The 18,955-nt window shown below is 44.7% G+C and overlaps 1 protein-coding gene across 1 annotated transcript in view; it reads right to left on the minus strand.

Annotated features, from left to right (window-relative positions):
- The window catches only part of LOC308626705 (2'-5'-oligoadenylate synthase 3-like), a 46,304-nt gene that overhangs the window by 23,404 nt on the left and 3,945 nt on the right, over positions 1 to 18,955 (minus strand). Inside the window, exons 5-13 of the mRNA XM_081252117.1 lie at positions 18,675 to 18,859; positions 16,015 to 16,247; positions 15,032 to 15,179; positions 9,453 to 9,719; positions 8,373 to 8,661; positions 6,959 to 7,143; positions 3,231 to 3,463; positions 1,717 to 1,870; positions 501 to 629 (exon numbers count right to left, since the gene is read on the minus strand). Of these exons, the coding sequence (XP_081108243.1) occupies positions 501 to 629; positions 1,717 to 1,870; positions 3,231 to 3,463; positions 6,959 to 7,143; positions 8,373 to 8,661; positions 9,453 to 9,719; positions 15,032 to 15,179; positions 16,015 to 16,247; positions 18,675 to 18,859 (1,823 nt within the window). The remainder of the gene's footprint in view (positions 1 to 500; positions 630 to 1,716; positions 1,871 to 3,230; positions 3,464 to 6,958; positions 7,144 to 8,372; positions 8,662 to 9,452; positions 9,720 to 15,031; positions 15,180 to 16,014; positions 16,248 to 18,674; positions 18,860 to 18,955) is intronic.

Below are 18,955 nucleotides of genomic sequence, written 5' to 3' on the forward strand. Positions count from 1 at the left end.
CTTGGCACATAGCAGGTGCTCAATTAATATTTTAAGTTGAATCAACGAATACGCACACACACATACACACACACATATAATATGCGGATATACTTCTTGGCTCTGTGCCTGGTGGTTAATTAACACCCAACAAATGGTATTTGCTACTATTTTTGTTGTTATTGACAATAAATTGGACCACAACCCTCCCACCAGGTACAGAGGAGAGCGTGAAGACTGGGATTCCTCTCTTTTGTCTGAGTCTCTCCTGCTGTCTCTAGAGGATGTTGTCGGAGAACAGGCTCTGGTGGGGAGGGAGCTGTGGGAAAATGCTACCTGTAAAAGAAGAGAGAGCACAGAATAGCGGGAAGGATGGGGGTCAGGAGACCTGGATTCTAGACCCAGGTCTGACACCAACTCATGGCCCTCTTGGGATCGAGGCCCCCCGCCCCACCCCTATAAACGAGGGGTCTGACCCAGATGGCTCCGGAGACCTTGCCTTTAGGAGATTCTGGCGTTCAGAGGATGGCACATGTCCAATTCTCTTCCACCTGGGGAGGGGCTCCTCTCTGGTGTGTGAGTCTCGGAGAGGTTCCATAGCGCTGTCTAAAACCATAGGTCTTGTATATCAGGTCACTATGGTCTTTGGGCTGAAAGGGTGAAGCACATGATCACACTGGAGAGCTGGGCCTCGCACCTTGGCACTGGGTCTCAGTGAACATTTATGGTGGACAGGTGGACACTGTGATGTGCCACCTGGATCCCCTTCGAGGAAGGACACATCCCCTCCTGAGTTGTCCATTCAGTGGCTGATCCACGTTAGGGTATAAAGACCTGCCACCGCAGTCTTCTGCAGGACAACTCTGAAGGCCGCTGAAGCTCCAGGGCTCCCCAGCTGCACCTCTCCCTGTGCTGGTACCCGCTTAATTCCCCTCCTTTACACAGGTGTTGGATTCAATGGTCCTCCCCTGAAACATCCTGCACATAAACTTCATCCCAGAGTCTGTTTCCTAGGAAACCCATCTATGGCATCATCAACCCTCCCCACCCCGGCATGAGAAAGATCTCTACTCTTGGAGTGGGAAGATCAGGCCCTCAGCCCCTACTTAGCTGGGTGACATGCCCACATCCTCAGCTGCTCTGAGTTGCTCATTTGTCACATGATATTGAGGGGGGAGGGGATACAAGGCAGGATGTTTAGCTCAGTGGAATAGACACTGGCGTTGGAGTCTACCGAGTTAGGATCCCAGCTCTACCACTCCCTAGCTGAGTGGCCTTGAGCAGGTGACTTCACCTCTCTGAGCCTCCTTTTCTCATCTGTAAGATGGGAGTAGAAAACATATCTCATGGGGTGTTGTGAGGATTTAATGAAATAATGAAATTTAAGGGGCTTAGAACAGAACCTGAGCCCAAAGCAGGTATTTATTAAGTGGTGGTTGTTACTGTTTATTTTTCTTCTTAGTGGAATGAGCCAACTGGAGCTGTTAAAAAAGTTACTTCCAGACAAGGAGGCATTAATTAAAGAATGAACTCTGGATGAGGGATGTGAGAAGTCCAGGAACTCTCTGTATGGGGCCAAAATGATTGTAAAATAGAGAGCACAGCCTGACACTATATGAATGTGAGTGACCTCTAGCAAGAGGCAGTTTCTTAGGAAAGAATGGTCTCTATCTACATGCCCCAGGCTGTGTGGAGGGGTTGGGGGAAGGACGGCAGGAAAGAAGCAGAAGGTCTCACCGACACATTCCAGGAGCCTACTGGAGACCCATCCCCTTTCTTAAAGCATGGGTAACTCAGCCAGGCTCTAGCCTCTTGTGCCAGCCGCTGCCAGCTATATGGGTTTCCACCACCAACGTCTCCTGTAGGGTCAGCCGGGTCCAGAATCACAGGCCTGAAGAGCAATATTTAGAGAGAGAATAGGTGAGAAGCTGGGCTATGTCTGGGGAGTCTAGATGCTCCTGGAAGAGAAAAGTACCAGCCTGGCACAGGCTGGGACTCAGGGCAGCAGGAGGGGTCCAGCAGGGCACTGCTCCCTGGGGTGTGTCCTGGGTGCCCTGCCCTATGGAGCACAGTGAACAGGGGGAGGAGCCTTGCATTTGGGCTTCCATAGACTTCGGTTTGAATCTTACCTCTTCCCTTTATTAGGGGTGTGACCTTGGGCAGGTCTTTTTGTGTGTGTGTGTGTGGTACGTGGGCCTCTCACTGTTGTGGCCTCTCCCGTTGCGGAGCACAGGCTCCGGACGTGCAGGCTCAGCAGCCATGGCTCACGGGCCCAGCCGCTCCGCGGCATGTGGGATCTTCCCGGACCGGGACACGAACCTGTGTCCCCTGCATTGGCAGGTGGACTCTCAACCACTGCGCCACCAGGGAAACCCTGGGCAGGTCTTTTGACCTCTCTAATCCTCAGTATCCTCATCTGTGAAATGGGGAGAACTGAATATCCCTACCTCAAAGGATGTTGTATGAGGATCTAGACAAGCATGTGAAATGCTCAGCACAGTAATTGGGACATAATAAGGGGTCAATACATGGCAGTTACAATAATCATAATTTTTACTATGCTATTAGAGTGTGTTAGTCTTATAGCAAGCTCTTAGTTCCTGGGAGCCATTATTATTATTGTTGCTGCAGCTGTTGTTATTTTAGTTGAAATTTCAGCTGTTTCACTCATTTTTTGTTAAGGTTTGGACAAGCTCTTTACCTTTCAGAATCTTGGTTTAGTCATCTGTAAAGCAGGTAGCATAGTGCCTGCCTCACAGGGTTGCTTGCACATTGTTTTTAAACTTAGATGGAAGGGCTTCCCTGGTGGCGCAGTGGTGAAGAATCCACCTGCCAATTCAGGGGACATGGGTTCGATCCCTGGTCCAGGAAGATCCCACATGCTGCGGAGCAACTAAGCCCGTGAGCCACAGCTACTGAGCCTGTGCTCTAGAGCCTGTTCTCTGCAACAAGAGGAGCCACCGCAATGAGAAGCCTGTGCACTTTAACAAAGAGTAGCCCTTGCTCGATGCAGCTAGAGAAAGCCTGCACGCAGCAACGAAGACCCAAAGCAGCCAAAAATAAATATATAAATATTTTTTTAAATGCTTAAAAAAACTTAGATGGTAGTAGTCAAGTGCCCAGCAGAATGACTAGTACCAGAAGATGATCAATAAATGCGGAACTCTCCCACTTCCTACATTTCCAAGGTGCCACAGCTGTAATCAGGGGTTCATTTATGTGGGGAGCTAAGCCATGTGGGGATGGAGTACCTGGGTTTTGCAAGTTGCCTTAACAGGTATTGTCCAATAATAGGGTTTTCAAAGTCATAATACTTCTCCCAGTAGATGCAAAGCTTCTGATGCTTCAGGACTAATTCCAAGACCGTCTGAAATCCCTGAGCTGTGCTGAATCTTGTTTCCATGCTTCCTTGCTCCCAAGCATAGACTGTCAGAAGCTCCAGGGCATACTGTGGGGGCAGCGGCTTCCCAAGCTTCTCCTTACACTGAGTAGAGGAAAAACAATCAGAAAAGTGGGTTTCTCTAGCTTTCGTGTAAAGCACATTTCTCATGGACCAAATTCAGCCTGCCACTTGTTTTTGTGTATAAAGTTTTCTGAGAGCAAATCCGCACCTATTCATTTATGTGTAGTTTATGGTGGCATTCATGCTACAAAGGCATTGTTGAGTATTTGTGACAGAGACCGTGTGACTTATAAAGTCTAAAATATTTGCTAACTTGCCCTTTACGGAAAAAGTTTACTGACCCCTGGTTAAAGGCTTGCACTCTGGATTCTGACTGATGTGGGTTTGAATCCTGGCTCCACCATTATCTGATTCTGAGCAGACAATGTAGACTCTTGGAGCCTTATTTTTTCTCATTTGCCAAGTGAATGGTAATAATTGCACCTTCCTCAGAAGGATACTATGAAAATTAACTGAGAGGAAGGACTTGTAGTGTTCCTAAGAGCTTGAAGAAGCAAACAATTTTTTTTTTCTGGAGGAAGATATTTAATCCAAAGTCTCCAACTCTTTCACAGATAATTTTCATGTACAATGACCATCACATAAGTATCCAGGCACACAAAGAAATAAGACACCCAGAGTGATGACTAACCAAAACAAAAAAGAAAATAGTAATAAATCCACAAAACTTTAAATATTGAAGATTTAAATACAGGCTTTAAAATAACTAGGAACATTATGTTCAAACATATAAGCGTTTGAAATAGTAGGTACCTAGAAGCCATAAAAAGTAATATGGCAGACTTAAAAAAGAATGAAATAGAAATCCTAGAACAAAAATGACAAAAATGTAACTAATAGCTCAGTAGCATAGACATAGTTAAAGGAAAAATTTGTGATTGGAAGGTAAATTAGAAGAAACTATTCAGAATAAAGCATGGAGAGAGCAAAAGATTGAAAATGTAGAACAGGGTATAGAGATTTGGAAGAGAGAACGAGGAGGTCTAACATACATTTTATGGGAGTTCTAAGAGGCAAGAAGAGAAAGGGAGAATGACAATATTTTAGGAGAATGGCTGAGAGTTTCCAGAACTGATGAAGGATATCCACAGATTCAGGAATCCCAGTGAAGGACCCCATGAACCCCAAGCAGGACAAATAAAAAGGAATCATCATTAAGACACATCAGCTTGAAACCAAACAAAATCAAAGTAAAAGTGAAACATATAAATGCAGCCAGAGAAATAAGATAGATTTACCTACAAAGGCACCACAGTGACACTGACAACTGACTTCTCACTAGCAACACTGGAAGATGGAATGATATATCCAATGTACTGAAATGAATACCAATCCAGCAAAAATACCTGACAACAATGAAGGGAAAATCAAGACATTTCCAGAGAAACAAACACTGACATGTTTACTATCAGAAGACGGTCACCAAAAGCAATCTTAAAGGGCATATTTCAGGAAGAAGAAAAACAATCCCAGATGGAAGGTGAGAGAGGTAGGATAGAATCGATAGTGAAGGAAGCAGCAAACACACGGGTAGATTCAATGATCATTGGCTCTGTAAAACAATAATAATGCTTTGGGGCACTTGACAATATTGAGAGACTTAAAATATACAACAAAAGTAGGAGGTAAGTTAAAGGTGGTGATGATGGGGCTAGAGGAGTTAAAGTATTGTACGATTCCTCTATTATTCTAGAAGAGAGAAGAGAGAAAAAGAGAAAGAGGGGAAGGAAGGAAGGAAGGAAAGAAGGAAGGAAGGGAGTGAGGGAGGGAGGAATTAAAGGAGAAAGAAGGAAATAAAGAGACAATTCTTTGCTGCGTAGGACTGTCTTGCTCATTGTAAAACAACTAGTATTCCTGGCTTCTTTCCACTCATTATCAGCAGCATCCTTATCCCACATCACAAAAATGTCTTTATGAAGCTTCAGTATGTCTTGGGGGGCAGTGTTGCACTTGTCAAGAACCACTTTTTTAGTTCTAAAACGCTCAAGTGCCATGATCAAAATGCTTGCAAAGCAAATTGAGATGTCTAGCAAATGAAGTGTTGTTTTTAAGTAGGAAGTTTATCCTTAATTACTTTCTTTAACTCAATTTATTCATCTAAATATATATAGAATGCTTATTACATGTTAGGCAAACTCTTCAGTCCAAAGACCCAAATGCTGTTTTTGTTTTTGTTTTTGTTCTGCTGTTTATTAGCTGAAAGTGTCTTCTGACACTTAGTTTCTCTTTCTGTAAAAGGGGTTTAATAATAATACCCTTAACCAGGTCACAGAATCACCATGATGCTTAAATAAGATATGGGACATTTGAAAGTAAACAGAAATGAATATCACATCCACAAAATTTTAAATATGATGCATCTGGCATAAGCTTGGTGCACAATCCATGTTAGCTTTTATGATGTGTTTTCCTGTGGCAGCTCAGAGAAAGGACATTTATTAGGACCGACTATATGCCAGGTATCATGGTATGTGATTTACTATTGCTGTGCCATGTTACTCTGCAAATGAAAAAACAGGAACTACGGAGATGTTAATTCACTTGTCCAAAGCCAGACACCTAGGAAGTGAACAGAAGTGTGTGTGTGTGTGTGTGTGGTGATGGCGTGGGGACGTAGCACTCATTAATTCATCTAACAATTATTTTTTGAGCTCCTATTATGCACCAGGCACTGTTCTAGGTCCCTGGGATACAGCAGGGATTCAACCATATAAATCCTTCTGTTCCTGTCTATTTTTAGTGGGGAGATAGACAATATACAAACAAATAAGCACATGCAAAGGCCCTGAGGTTGGAGTAGAGTTTCCCTCCTGGAGGATTAATGAAGAGGAAAGCATAGCCTGGGGGGCGCGGTGAGGGGGCAGAGACTGGGGCTCAGAGAGGTCGAGGGCAGATCTTGTGAGCTTCTCAAGATGACCTCGAGCAGGGTGAGAGTGACACAGGAGGTGACGATGGATGAATTATAAATATATTTTAATACAGGAAACACATCATTTGCTGACAGGTTGGATGGGGGTGTGTGTGGAGAAGTCAAGGATGACCCTTGGTGTTGTCCAGAGTAACTGGAAGGGTGGAGTCGTTATTTCCTGATACAGGAGACCAGGAAGAATGAGACACCTGAGTCCACTGGCACCCGTCCCGGGCCCTACCCTTCTTCTCCCTTTCCTTTCCCCCACTCCCCACAACCTCTACTCTTCCACCTTCTTCCTCTCATCCTCTCCCTCCTTGTTCCCTGCCTTCTCCCCTCCTTCATGCTCTTTCCCTCCTCTCCATTCATCTCTGTCCATCTCTCTCCTTCCTCCCCCATCCTTTCTGATTCCTCTCCCCTCCCCTCCCCTTCCTTCTTCCCCCACCCGCTGCCTCCTCCTTGCTTCCTCCCCACACCTCTCCCTCCTCCTTCCCTCCCTCTATTCCACCCCACCCTCCTCCTCTTGTCCTCACTCTCTCCCTTCTCTCCCTCCTCCTCCTTCTCCTCCTCCTCCTCCTCCTCCTCCGTCTAGATGGGACATGCCATACCATTTGGTACCAGTGCTTCACAAGGCGGATGAGGCTCTTCAGCTTGGTTGGACGATCCTTCAGGAAGGCTCGCTGCAGTTCCGTGAAGCAGGGGGAGAACTCGCCCTCTCTCCCCAGGGACTCGCACTCTTGGATAAGCTGGACGTAGACTTTAGGGTCAGGTCTGTAGCCTCTGGTCAACTGACCTGTTGGGAATTAATCCATAATGTGAGGAGGTCAGCTTTTCTCTGAGTTTCTTTCAATCCCTCTGAGGAGACAAGCTCACTGACCATGGGGTGCAGTGGAAAGGTCAGTAGGCCCAGAGCCAGGAGGCCCGAGGGCCATCCCCAGTCCTCGCTACTCCCATCTCCACCGCCGTCACCCCATCCAAGCCAGCATCATCTCTCACCTGGACACAGCAGAGATGGCAGCAGCCTCCTTCCTGGATCCTCCACAGCCCATTCTCTACCCAGCACCCACAGAGGCCTTTTAAAACCTGATCCTTCCACTTCTTGCTTCCCAGGACATCTGAATAAAATCCAAAGTCCTCGCAGTGGCCCAGGAGGTTTGGTGTGACCTGTCTCCTGCCACCGCTGCCATCTCACCTCTTGCCTTGATCCCTTTGCTACTTACTCCCCTGGCTATTTCACTTCTTCAAATATGCCAAGCTCATTCCTGTCTCAGGGCCTTTGCACTGGCTGTTTCCTCTTCCTGGAGCCCCCAGGCCTTCCCAGGTTTGGCTTCCTCTCATCCCTCGGGCCTCGGGTCAGAGGTCACCTCCCTTGTTGCCCTAAAAATGCCCTCTAAGCCCCATCATTCTCTTTTGAATCACCGTATTTAGTTTTTGTCACAACAAGTTATCCTTTCATTTATGGTATTTAAATTATTATTGTCAGGCTCCAGAAGAGAAGTTCCCTGTGTGTCTCATTTATGGCCATAGAACAGTGCCTTGCACATGGAAGGTACTCAGTGCAAATTGAGCCTCAGAGATGTACTGCTTCCTGTCCCAGTGTTCCTGCAGATTGTCTACAGATTCCAACCCTCAGATAAATTTGATGATATTTCCTTATGCTTTGGATAAAAGATGAAATTAACATACTGTGTTTACACCAGATATACACTGCCTCATTTTTGGAAAGAGAAGATTCACACACTTTGCCAAGAGTAAAACTAGTAAGCTTGGCAGGTGTTCTATAAAAATATGCTGCTCCCAAATTGTACCAATTTGTTGTTAATGTCACTGCAGTGGCTGAGTATGACCCTAAACATTCTTGCCCCAGAAGAGATGCTAGGATCTCCTCCCCACTTGAAGGGATGCCCTGTTTAATAAGACTCTCAAAGTGAGAGAGATTTCTGCTCAGAAACATGAAAAGAGAGCAGAAGAAGCCCTGACATTGGACAAAGGCTGAAACACCTTGTGGCTGAGAGTGCTCACCCAGGGCATCAAAAGCGGGCAGGACATCAAACTCCACCCACTCATAGAGCTGAGGGGATCTAAGCACAAAGCTGAGAGCACGGGGATTCTCCCATTGCTGTTTCTGGACCTCAAACTTCACTTCAAATGTTTTCTCCCTTTGACAGGCTTCCAGCTGTCTCCTAATTTCCTTGATGAATTCTCCTCGGCGCTGAAGTTGTTCCTGAAAACTTTTAAGATTGGTGAGGAAGACGACGAGGTCAGCATCTGATCGGCCCCTGAGGGTCGTGCCTTTGCCTGAGGAGCCACCCTGAAAAAGGTGATGAGAATGAGAACTGATATTTATCATTGAGAAGAGCCTCCCTAAATAAAATGCTGAGAACAATCACTACCATTTTGAGTACTAGCCACTGTTCTGAAGGCATTACCAGTCTTAACTCCTAGAATGCTCACAAGAACTCTGTGATTTAGCTACTATTATTATCTGTTCCCATTTTCCAGATGGGGAAACAGATGCTGAGAGAGATTATGTATCAGCCCAATCACACAGCTAGTAGGTGGCAGAGATGCAATTCAGTCTGTGTTCTTTACTCCCTGTTCTTTACGATCTTATATAATTAATACTGTAAACTGGCCCATGGCTTATTTTACTTGATCTGCAAGCCGTGCAAAGTACTGGGAATTATGGATGATGAAATTGAGGCACAGAGAGGTTAAGTGACTCGCCCAAGATTTCACAGCAGCAGGTGCTATCTGCTTTCAAAACTTATACTCTTAACCAGCTCATGAGTCTGCAGGAATGGTGAGTTCCCAGCCTGGTCAATGATTAGCGGATTGTTGTTACAGCTGGGCTTCAGTTTATCTATCTCTGTGGTGTACGTGACATAGGTGGTTTATAAATTTCACCTGGGCATTTGTTAAAAGCTTACAGATGGAGGCCCTCACCCCAAAAGCTATTTTCACAAGCTGCGGTTATAGTTTTGGCATGGATAAATCAGAAACCACCAACCCCAGAGATCTCAACCTTTTGCTCTCTGTCTGTCTCTGTGGAAATGCTTGCTCTTCCAGCCTTTCTCCCCAGCCAGGCAGTTCTGGACTCACCTTCACAACTTTGGACACCCAAACAGGGTGGGGGGTCCATAGGAAACACCTCTCCTTCAGGAAACTGCAGATGATATGGATGGCTTCATGGACCTGTGTGTGGAAATCCTCGTCTGGCAGGAGGTGGTCTTCGATGAACTTGTCTAGAGACCTGGCCGGGGTATCACTGAGCTTCATCATGATGCTGGGACAGGAGAGCCAGAGGGGGCAGAGCTGGCGGGGAAAACCTTTTAGCTTCGATCTCTTCTGCTGCCTGGGTCCAGGAGGCTGTTAGTTTCATTTCATTGGAAGGGAGGAGGTGTGCCCTGAGTCAGGGCTGCTGTTGGTTTCGTTTCCTTGGAAGGGAGGAGCTTTGCCCTGAGTCTTTGTCTCTCAGCAAATCAAACATTCCTTTGATTCTGAACCCTGTTCAGTCTCCCAGCTCTCTCCTCCAGTATTCCAGAATTACTCCCTGCCTTTAACAGGCAACCTAGAACATCTGGTCTTTTTTCAGACTGTACTCTGAAAAGGTACTTTTTAAGCCAGGTTAGTACTTCACCCAAGAGTAATCATGAGTAAAAACACACTTTTGGTTTCCTTTTCCTCTTTTTTCATTGCTGACAAAATTGTCTTATAGTCTCCTGTGATTTTTGCAGCAGTACATGTATATTGCAAACAGAAATGGTAAGAAAAATCCAGAAGCATAAAGTCCATCCCTGATCCTAAACCTGAAAGACTACAACTACTTTGGTGCAGATCTTTTCAGATGTTTTTCTAGGTTAACACACACATACACACAAACATAATTTCTCTCTCTCTCTCTTTTTTAATGGCATGACTTTAATGGTTTTACTTTTTAATAGACTATTTATTAAGGCATTTTTAAGTCGATAGAAAAATTGCAAGCTGTCCCTAGCTGTGCAGCTTTGAACACGAGTGTAACTGGGCATGCCTCAATGTCCCAATCTGTAGAGAGGACAAACTTTTCTTTCTCACTCACAGAACTGCTTCTGAGGATAATCTGAAAGAAGAGACACAAAAGGGGATTTGAAAAGTATCAAATGCAGAGCAAATATAAAGGACAGGGACTTCCCTGGCGGTCCAGTGGTTAAGACTTCACTTTCCAGTGCAGGAGGTGCGGGTTCGATCCCTGGTCGGAGAGCTAAGATCCCTCATGCCTCGCGGCCAAAAAACCAAAACATAAAAACAGAAGCAGTATTGTAACAAATTCAATAAAGACTTTAAAAATGGTCCACATCAAAAAAAATCTTTAAAAAAATAAAATAAAGGGCAATTCTGACTTTAAAAATTTTCATTGGGTCTTAAATGGTTTCCTGTTCCCATTTTCACAATGGCCACCAGGGCAGCTGTTTCACTGGTGGTTGCTGTTAACTCTACTTCTTCTGGAGGGTTGGGTAGATGGGGTGGTGGGGAGAGTTATTTAAGAAAAGAAATTTGCATGTGTCTGGGATTTAAGGGAGTGCAGGACAGGAGCCCAAGAGCTAATGTTCTCTATTGCATTGTATGAGAAAATTACACCAAATTATGAAAAATCAGACTTATGCCTGACATGCATATTCTTTTGTTAAGAATTCTTCATTCGAAGAGAATCTGGAGCAAAGTCCGCACTGGCCTGAGTTTTTAGCCATGACCTTAAGGGAAGCATTGCTTTCTATTATCAGAGGTGGTGTGGGAGCAGGGGATGGCAGGGAGTGTCTCCCAGACTGGAGAGATCATTAATAAACACTCTTTGCCATGAGTAAGATAGCGATGGTAATTATTTATAACCATAATGGCAGGTATTAACTGAGCACTTCCTATGTAGCAGACTCCACAGAAGTGCTCCTCTCAGATCCCCAACTGCAGAGGACAGATCTATGCTGGCCCATTGTTAGAAAAATAAAGTTCACACACTTTGCCATAAATCAAACAAGTAAGCCTGGTAGAGGTTCCATAAGAAATGTCTTGGCCCCAAATAGTGCCAGTCTGCTGTTTACTGTTGCTTGCATGGTTTAACCAGGACTGCCCCAGGAGAGATACTATTGGGTGAGACAAAAGTTTCATTCGGTTTTTTCCGTACGATGGCTCTAGCAGCACTTAGCCAGCTTTAACTTCATTCCAAACAATTTTGTTAGATTGTATGTGACAGTTGTCATATCAGTGTGTATTTAAAAAAAGACATCAAAATTGGTGAATTTTTGTGTAGCCATTTTAATATTGAAGATGGAAGAAAAAAAGCAACATTTTCGGCATATTATGCTTTATTATTTCAAGAAAGGTAAAAACGCAACTGAGGGCTTCCCTGGTGGCGCAGTGGCTGAGAGTCCGCCTACTGATGCAGGGGACACGGGTTCGTGCCCCGGTCCGGGAAGATCCCACATGCCGCGGAGCGGCTGGGCCCGTGAGCCATGGCCGCTGAGCCTGTGCGTCCGGAGCCTGTGCTCCGCAACGGGAGAGGCCACAACAGTGAGAGGCCCACGTACAGCAAAAAACAACAACAACAACAACAAAACGCAACTGAAAGGCAAGAAAAGATTGGTACAGTGTATGGAGAAGGTACTGTGACTGATCGAACGTGTCAAAAGTGGTTTGCTGGGGGCTTCCCTGGTGGCGCAGTGGTTGAGAATCTGCCTGCTAATGCAGGGGACACAGGTTTGAGCCCTGGGCTGGGAGGATCCCACATGCCGCGGAGCAACTAGGCCCGTGAGCCACAACGACTGAGCCTGCGCGTCTGGAGCCTGTGCTCCGCAACAAGAGAGGCCGCGATAGTGAGAGGCCCGCGCACTGCGATGAAGAGTGGCCCCCGCTTGCCACAACTAGAGAAAGCCCTAGCACAGAAGCGAAGACCCAACACAGCAAAAATAAATAAATTAATTAATTAATTAAAAAAAAAAAAAAAAAAAAAGTGGTTTGCTAAGTTTTGTGCTGGAGATTTCTCGCTGGATGATGCTCCACGGTAGGGTAGACCAGTTGAAGTTGATAGCGATCAAATCAAAACAATAACTGAGAACAATCAATGTTATACCATGTGGGAGACAGCTGACACACTCAAAATATCCAAATCAAGTGTTGAAAATCATTTGCACCAGCTTGGTTATGTGAATCACTTTGATGTTTGGATTCCACATAAGTTATGCGAAAAAAACCTGCTTGACCGTATTTCCGCATGTAATTCTCTACTGAAACGTACTGAAAACGTTCTGTTTTTAAAACAAATTGTGACGGGCGATGAAAAGTGGATACTGTATAACGTGGAATGGAAGAGATCGTGGGGCGAGCGAAATGAACCACCACCAACCACACCAAAGGCCAGTCTTCATCCAAGGAAGGTGATGTTGAGTAAATGGTGGGATTGGGAGTCCTCTATTATGAGCTCCTTCTGGAAAACCAAACAATTAATTCCAATAAGTACTGCTCCCAATTAGACCAACTGAAAGCGGCACTCGATGAAAAGCGTCCAGAATTAGTCAACAGAAAACGCATAATCTTCCATCAGGGTAACACAAGACCGCATGTTTCTTTGATAACCAGGCAAAAACTGTTACAGCTTGGCTGGGAAGCTCTGATCCATCCGCCGTATTCACCAAATATTGCACCTTTGGATTTCCATTTATTTCGGTCTTTACAAAATTCTCTTAATGGAAAAAATTTCAATTCCCTGGAACGCTGTAAAAGGCACCTGGAACAGTTCTTTGCTCAAAAAGATAAAAAGTTTTGGAAAGATGGAATTATGAAGTTGCATGAAAAATGGCAGAAGGTAGTGGAACAAAAGGGTGATTACGTTGTTCAATAAAGCTCTTGGTAAAAATGAAAAATGGGTCTTTTATTTTTACTTGAAAACCAAAGGTACTTTTTGGCCCACCCAATGTGATCTCCTCCCTATTTTTTAGGGACACCTTATTTTGGTAAGGCTCTCAAACTGTGGGGGCTCTCAAACTGCTCGGAAATAGGAACAGAGAGAGAAAGAAGCCCTGATACAGGACAAAGGCTGAAACCCCATGTGGCTGGGAGGGTGGAAGGCAGGTAGTACATCAAACTGCACCCCACACAACACTGTAAAGCAACTATACTCCAATAAAAGTTAATAATAATGAAAAAAATAACTGCACCCCCTGGTGGGGCTAGGGCACATGACCACGATGCTGAGTGCCCAGGGCGGCTCAGAGAACTCCACCCTCATATCTGTTGCTTCAACCTTAGTTCTTCCCAGTTTCATTTCCTCAGCAGGAAGTTGCCCAGAATGGGGACTCAGCTCTGGGCAGTCAGGAATTTATGACTCGGGTGCTTCAAATTTCACAAGAGCACTTCCGTCACCCCTTACACACTTGTTCCTCTGTTTCTGAACCTCATGAACCAGCAGCTCCAAACTGCAGCACCCTTGAGCTTTCTGTCACCTGGGTCTGCCAGCTTTGCCCAAACTCTCAGAGCTCAGCTGACAAATACTTACCACAAAAGGTTTTGAAAGAAAATGCTTTATTGTTTCTTGTGGTCATTCAAGCAGTACAAATTTACAGCAAAACAAAAATCACAAAATTCAGAAAAGTATAAAGCTCACTCACTCACCATGCTTTAATCAAATATACCCACTGAAAACATTTAGGTCTTCATGAAACCAACCATTACAAAATGAAATGAAAGAAAACCTACAAAGTACAATAACATAAAAACAAGTATCTAGGAATAATATGACAAAACACACTTAAGACCAATGCAGGGAAAAATGATAAAACATAGTTACAGAGTAATTCAAGAAGAGGAAAATTAATGGAAAGAAGCTCCAAGTTTGTGGATTGGGATTCTCAATAGATGTCATCTTCCCTGAACTAATTTATGGAATTCTAATCAAATGCCTCCCCGTATTTTGGGTGAAACCTCACAAACGGAGTATAATATTAACATAGATATAGAGCCAAGAGAAGACATTGGTTTGGATAAAAACAGAGTTTTCTACAAGAAATTAAGAATTAACACCAGGCTAGAGTAATTAGTCAAGGTAGTATTAACTCAAGGATGCCAAAGTTGACCAATGGAACTACACAGACTCACACACAGACGGGCTCTGGACAAATGTTAGAGGTGGCTTTTATAGAACAGTGGGGAAAGGATGGTCCCTTCAACAAATGCTGCTGGAATGTTTGGTGACTCAAGCAAGTGCCCAAATCTCAGTGTATTATTATGAGAACAAGAATAAGACCCATCTCACAGGGATGCTGGAGGACTCAAAGGAGGAACAGTAATATGGAGAAGCCAAAGACTGTTTCCCAGCCACACACGTGGCCAGCGACTCAGGTGGTAAGAACATGCTTGCTCTTTTGTGCATCCTTAAGGGAGTTTTTATTGACTGGACTTCTGTAAATGCAATGTTGTTTTTGGTACCAAGGCGGGGTGACAATGTGAGTTGGTAAGCCTATTGTCTAATCCAGTGATTCATTCTGGGGTAGAACACATGTGTAATTTTACATTTTCTAGCAACCACAGTAAAAGAGTACAAAGACAGAGATGAAATTCAATTTGATTCAATGCAGTATTTTTAGAAGTTGTTATTTCAACATGCCATTAATATCAGGTCACATGAGGGAATCAGGAGGTCACACCGGCACCTTCCAGGTGCTGACTGGAGACCCATCCCAATTCTTACAGCATGAGTACCCCAGCCAGACTCTAACCTCTTGTGCCAGCAGCTGCCAGCTATATCGGTCTTTACCAGCCACATTTCCAGTAGGGTCAGCTGGGTCCAGAATCACAGGTCTGAAAAGCAACAGTTAGAGAGGGGCAGGTGAGTATGTGGGCTGTGTTGGGGGGTCTAGAGCTCCTGGCAGAGCAAAATACCAACTTGGGCAGACTGGGACTCGGGGCAGCAGGAGGAGCCCAGGAGGGGCCCAGGAGGGCACTGCTCCCGGGGGTGTGACCTGAGTGCCCTCTGCTACGGTGGGCATTGAACACAAGGAGAAGGAGGCTTGCATTCGGGCCTTGATAAACCTGGGTTTGAATCTTACCTCTGCTCTTTATTAGTGGTGTGTCCTTGGGCAGGTCACCTGAATCTCTAATCCTCAGTATCCTCATCAGTGAAATGGGGAGATTTGAATAACTCTACCTCAAACCATGTTGTATGAGGATCTAGACAAGCATGTGAAGTGCTCAGAACAGTAACTGGAACATAGTAAGGGGTCCATACATGTCAGTTTTAATAATCAAAATTTTACTATTCTGTTCGAGTGTGTTGGTCTTACAGCAAGCTCTTACTTCCTGGGAGCAGTCATTATTGTTGCTGTAGCTATTGTTATTTTAGTCGAATTTCAGCTATTTCACTCATTTACTGTTAAGGTTTGGACAAGCTCTTATTTCTCCAAACCTCAGTCATCTGTAGAATGGTTAGCATAGTGCCTGCCTCACTGGATTGGAGGTTATTATTTAAATTTATTATTTAAATCAGATGGTAGGAGTAAAGTGCCCAGCACAGTGATTGACAATAGATGATGATCAATAAATATGGACCCCTCTCACTTCCTACATTTCCAAGGTGCCACAGCTGTAATCATGGGTTCATTTATGTGGGGAGCTAAGCCATGTGGGGATAGAGTACCTGGGTTTTACAAGTTGCCTTCTCAGGTATTGTCCAATAATAGGGTTTTCAAAGTCATAATACTTTTCCCAGTAGATGCAGAGGTGCCGGTGCTTCAGGACTAATTCCAAAACAGTCTGAAATCCCTGAGCTGTGCTGAATTCTGTTTCCATGCTTCCTTGCTCCCAAGCATAGACTGTCAGAAGCTCCAGGGCATATTGTGGGGGCAGTTTTTTCCCATGTCTCTTCTTACACTGAGAAGAGGAAAAAAAATTAGGAAAGTGAGTTTGTTCAGCTTTTATGTGAAGAAGAGTTAATGCCTATTCTTCTCAAACTATTCCAGAAAATTGAGGATAAAGAGATGGTTCCAAACTCATTCTACACCAAAACCAGATAAAGATATTACAAAAAAAGAAAATTATAGGCCTGATGATCATAGATGCAAACATCCTCCACAAAATATTAGCAAAGCAAATTCAACAATATATTAAAAGATCATACACCATGATCAAGTTGGATATATTCCACGGATTCAAGGATGCTTCTGTATCCACAAATCAATCAATGTGATACATCTGCATTAACAAAATGAAGGATAAAAAGCATATGACCATATCCACAGATACAGAAAAAACATTTGAGAAAATTCAACAGCCATCTGTCATACAAACTCTTAACAAGGTGGGTATGGAGAGACCATAACTCAATATAGGCCCTATACGACCAACCCACAGCTAAACCGTACTCAACGGTGAAGGCTAAAAGCTTTTCCTTTAAGATCAGGAACAAGACATATATGCCCACTCTCCTCACATATATTCAACATAGTATTGGAAGTCCATCCATGGCAATCAGGCATGAAAAAGAAACAAAATGCAGGGACTTCTCTGGTGGCGCAGTGGTTAAGAATCCGCCTGCCAATGCAGGGGACACAGGTTCGAGCCCTGCTCCGGGAGGATCTCACATGCCGCGGAGCGACTAAGCCCGCCCCGTGCGCCACAACTACTGAGCCTGCGTGCTGCAACTACTGAAGCCCACGGGCCGAGAGCCCGTGCTCTGCAACAAGAGAAGCCACCGCAATAAGAAGCCTGCGCACTGCAATGAAGAGTAGCCCCCGCTCGCTGCAACTAGGGAAAGCCCACGCACAGCAACAAAGACCCAACAGATCCAAAAATAAATAAATAAACTTAAAAAAAAACATTAAAAAGAGAAACAAAATGCATCCAAATTAAAACAGAAGTTACACTATTGCTATTTGCAGATGACATGACACTATACATAGAAAACCCTAAAGATGCCACCAAAAAACTTTTAGAACTAAAAATTGGATACAGGAATATTGCAGGACACAAAAATAATATACAGAAATCTGCTGCATTTCTATACATGAATAACAAACTATCAGAAAGAGAAATTTAAAAACAATCTCATTTACAATTGCATCAAAAAGAAGAAAAAAACTAGGAATAAATTTAACCATAAATGTGAAAGACCTGTACCCTGATAAGACTTTGATGAGAGAAACTGAAGATGACAAAAATAAAAGGAAAGATATACCATGCTCATGGATTCAAGGAATTAATATTGTTACAATGTGCATACTACCCAAAGCAATCTACATGCGCATCACTGTGGTATGTGATTTACTACTGCTGTGCCATGTTACTCTTTGCAAGTGAGAAAACGGGAGGGGCAAGATGTTAATTCATTTGCCCAAATTCGGACAGCTAGGAAGTGAACAGAAGAGTGTGTGTTGGGGGGTGGGGGTGTTAGCACTCACTAATTTATTGAGTAATTACTTCCTGAGAACCTATTATGTGCCAGGCACTGTTCTAGGTTCTGGGGATACAGCAGTGAAGAAAATATACAAATCCCTTCTTTCATGTACATTTTTAGTGGAGAGACAGGCAATAAACAAATAAGCTCATGCAAAGTCCCTGAGGCTGGAATAGAGTTTCCCTCTTGGAGGACTAATGAAGAGGAGAGCATGGCCTGGGGGAGTGGTGAGGGGGCAGAGATGGGGGTTCAGAGAGATCGAGGGCAGATCCTGTGAGCCTCCCAAGTGACTTGGACCAGGGTAGGAGTGACTGAGGTGGTGATCGTTGATGATAATGGGTATATTTTAGATATAGGACCAAGCCATTTACAGACTGGTTGGATATGTGTGTGTGTGTGTGTGTGTGTGTGTGAAAAAGATAAGAAAGAGCCACAGTTTTGTCCAGAGTAACTGGAAGGGTGGAGTTGTTATTTCCTGATACAGAAGACCAGGAAGAATGAGACACCTGAGTCCACTGGCACCCGTCCCAGGCCCTACCCTTCTTCTCCCTTTCCTTTCCCCCACTCCCCACAACCTCTACTCTTCCACCTTCTTCCTCTCATCCTCTCCCTCCTTGTTCCCTGCCTTCTCCCCTCCTTCATGCTCTTTCCCTCCTCTCCATTCATCTCTGTCCATCTCTCTCCTTCCTCCCCCATCCTTTCTGATTCCTCTCCCCTCCCCTCCCCTTCCTTCTTCCCCCACCCGCTGCCTCCTCCTTGCTTCCTCCCCACACCTCTCCCTCCTCCTTCCCTCCCTCTATTCCACCCCACCCTCCTCCTCTTGTCCTCACTCTCTCCCTTCTCTCCCTCCTCCTCCTTCTCCTCCTCCTCCTCCTCCTCCTCCGTCTAGATGGGACATGCCATACCATTTGGTACCAGTGCTTCACAAGGCGGATGAGGCTCTTCAGCTTGGTTGGACGATCCTTCAGGAAGGCTCGCTGCAGTTCCGTGAAGCAGGGGGAGAACTCGCCCTCTCTCCCCAGGGACTCGCACTCTTGGATAAGCTGGACGTAGACTTTAGGGTCAGGTCTGTAGCCTCTGGTCAACTGACCTGTTGGGAATTAATCCATAATGTGAGGAGGTCAGCTTTTCTCTGAGTTTCTTTCAATCCCTCTGAGGAGACAAGCTCACTGACCATGGGGTGCAG

The sequence above is a fragment of the Mesoplodon bidens genome, assembly GCF_964165515.1.
Source record: "Mesoplodon bidens genome assembly, chromosome: 13".
NCBI classification, from domain to species: Eukaryota; Metazoa; Chordata; class Mammalia; order Artiodactyla; family Ziphiidae; genus Mesoplodon; species Mesoplodon bidens.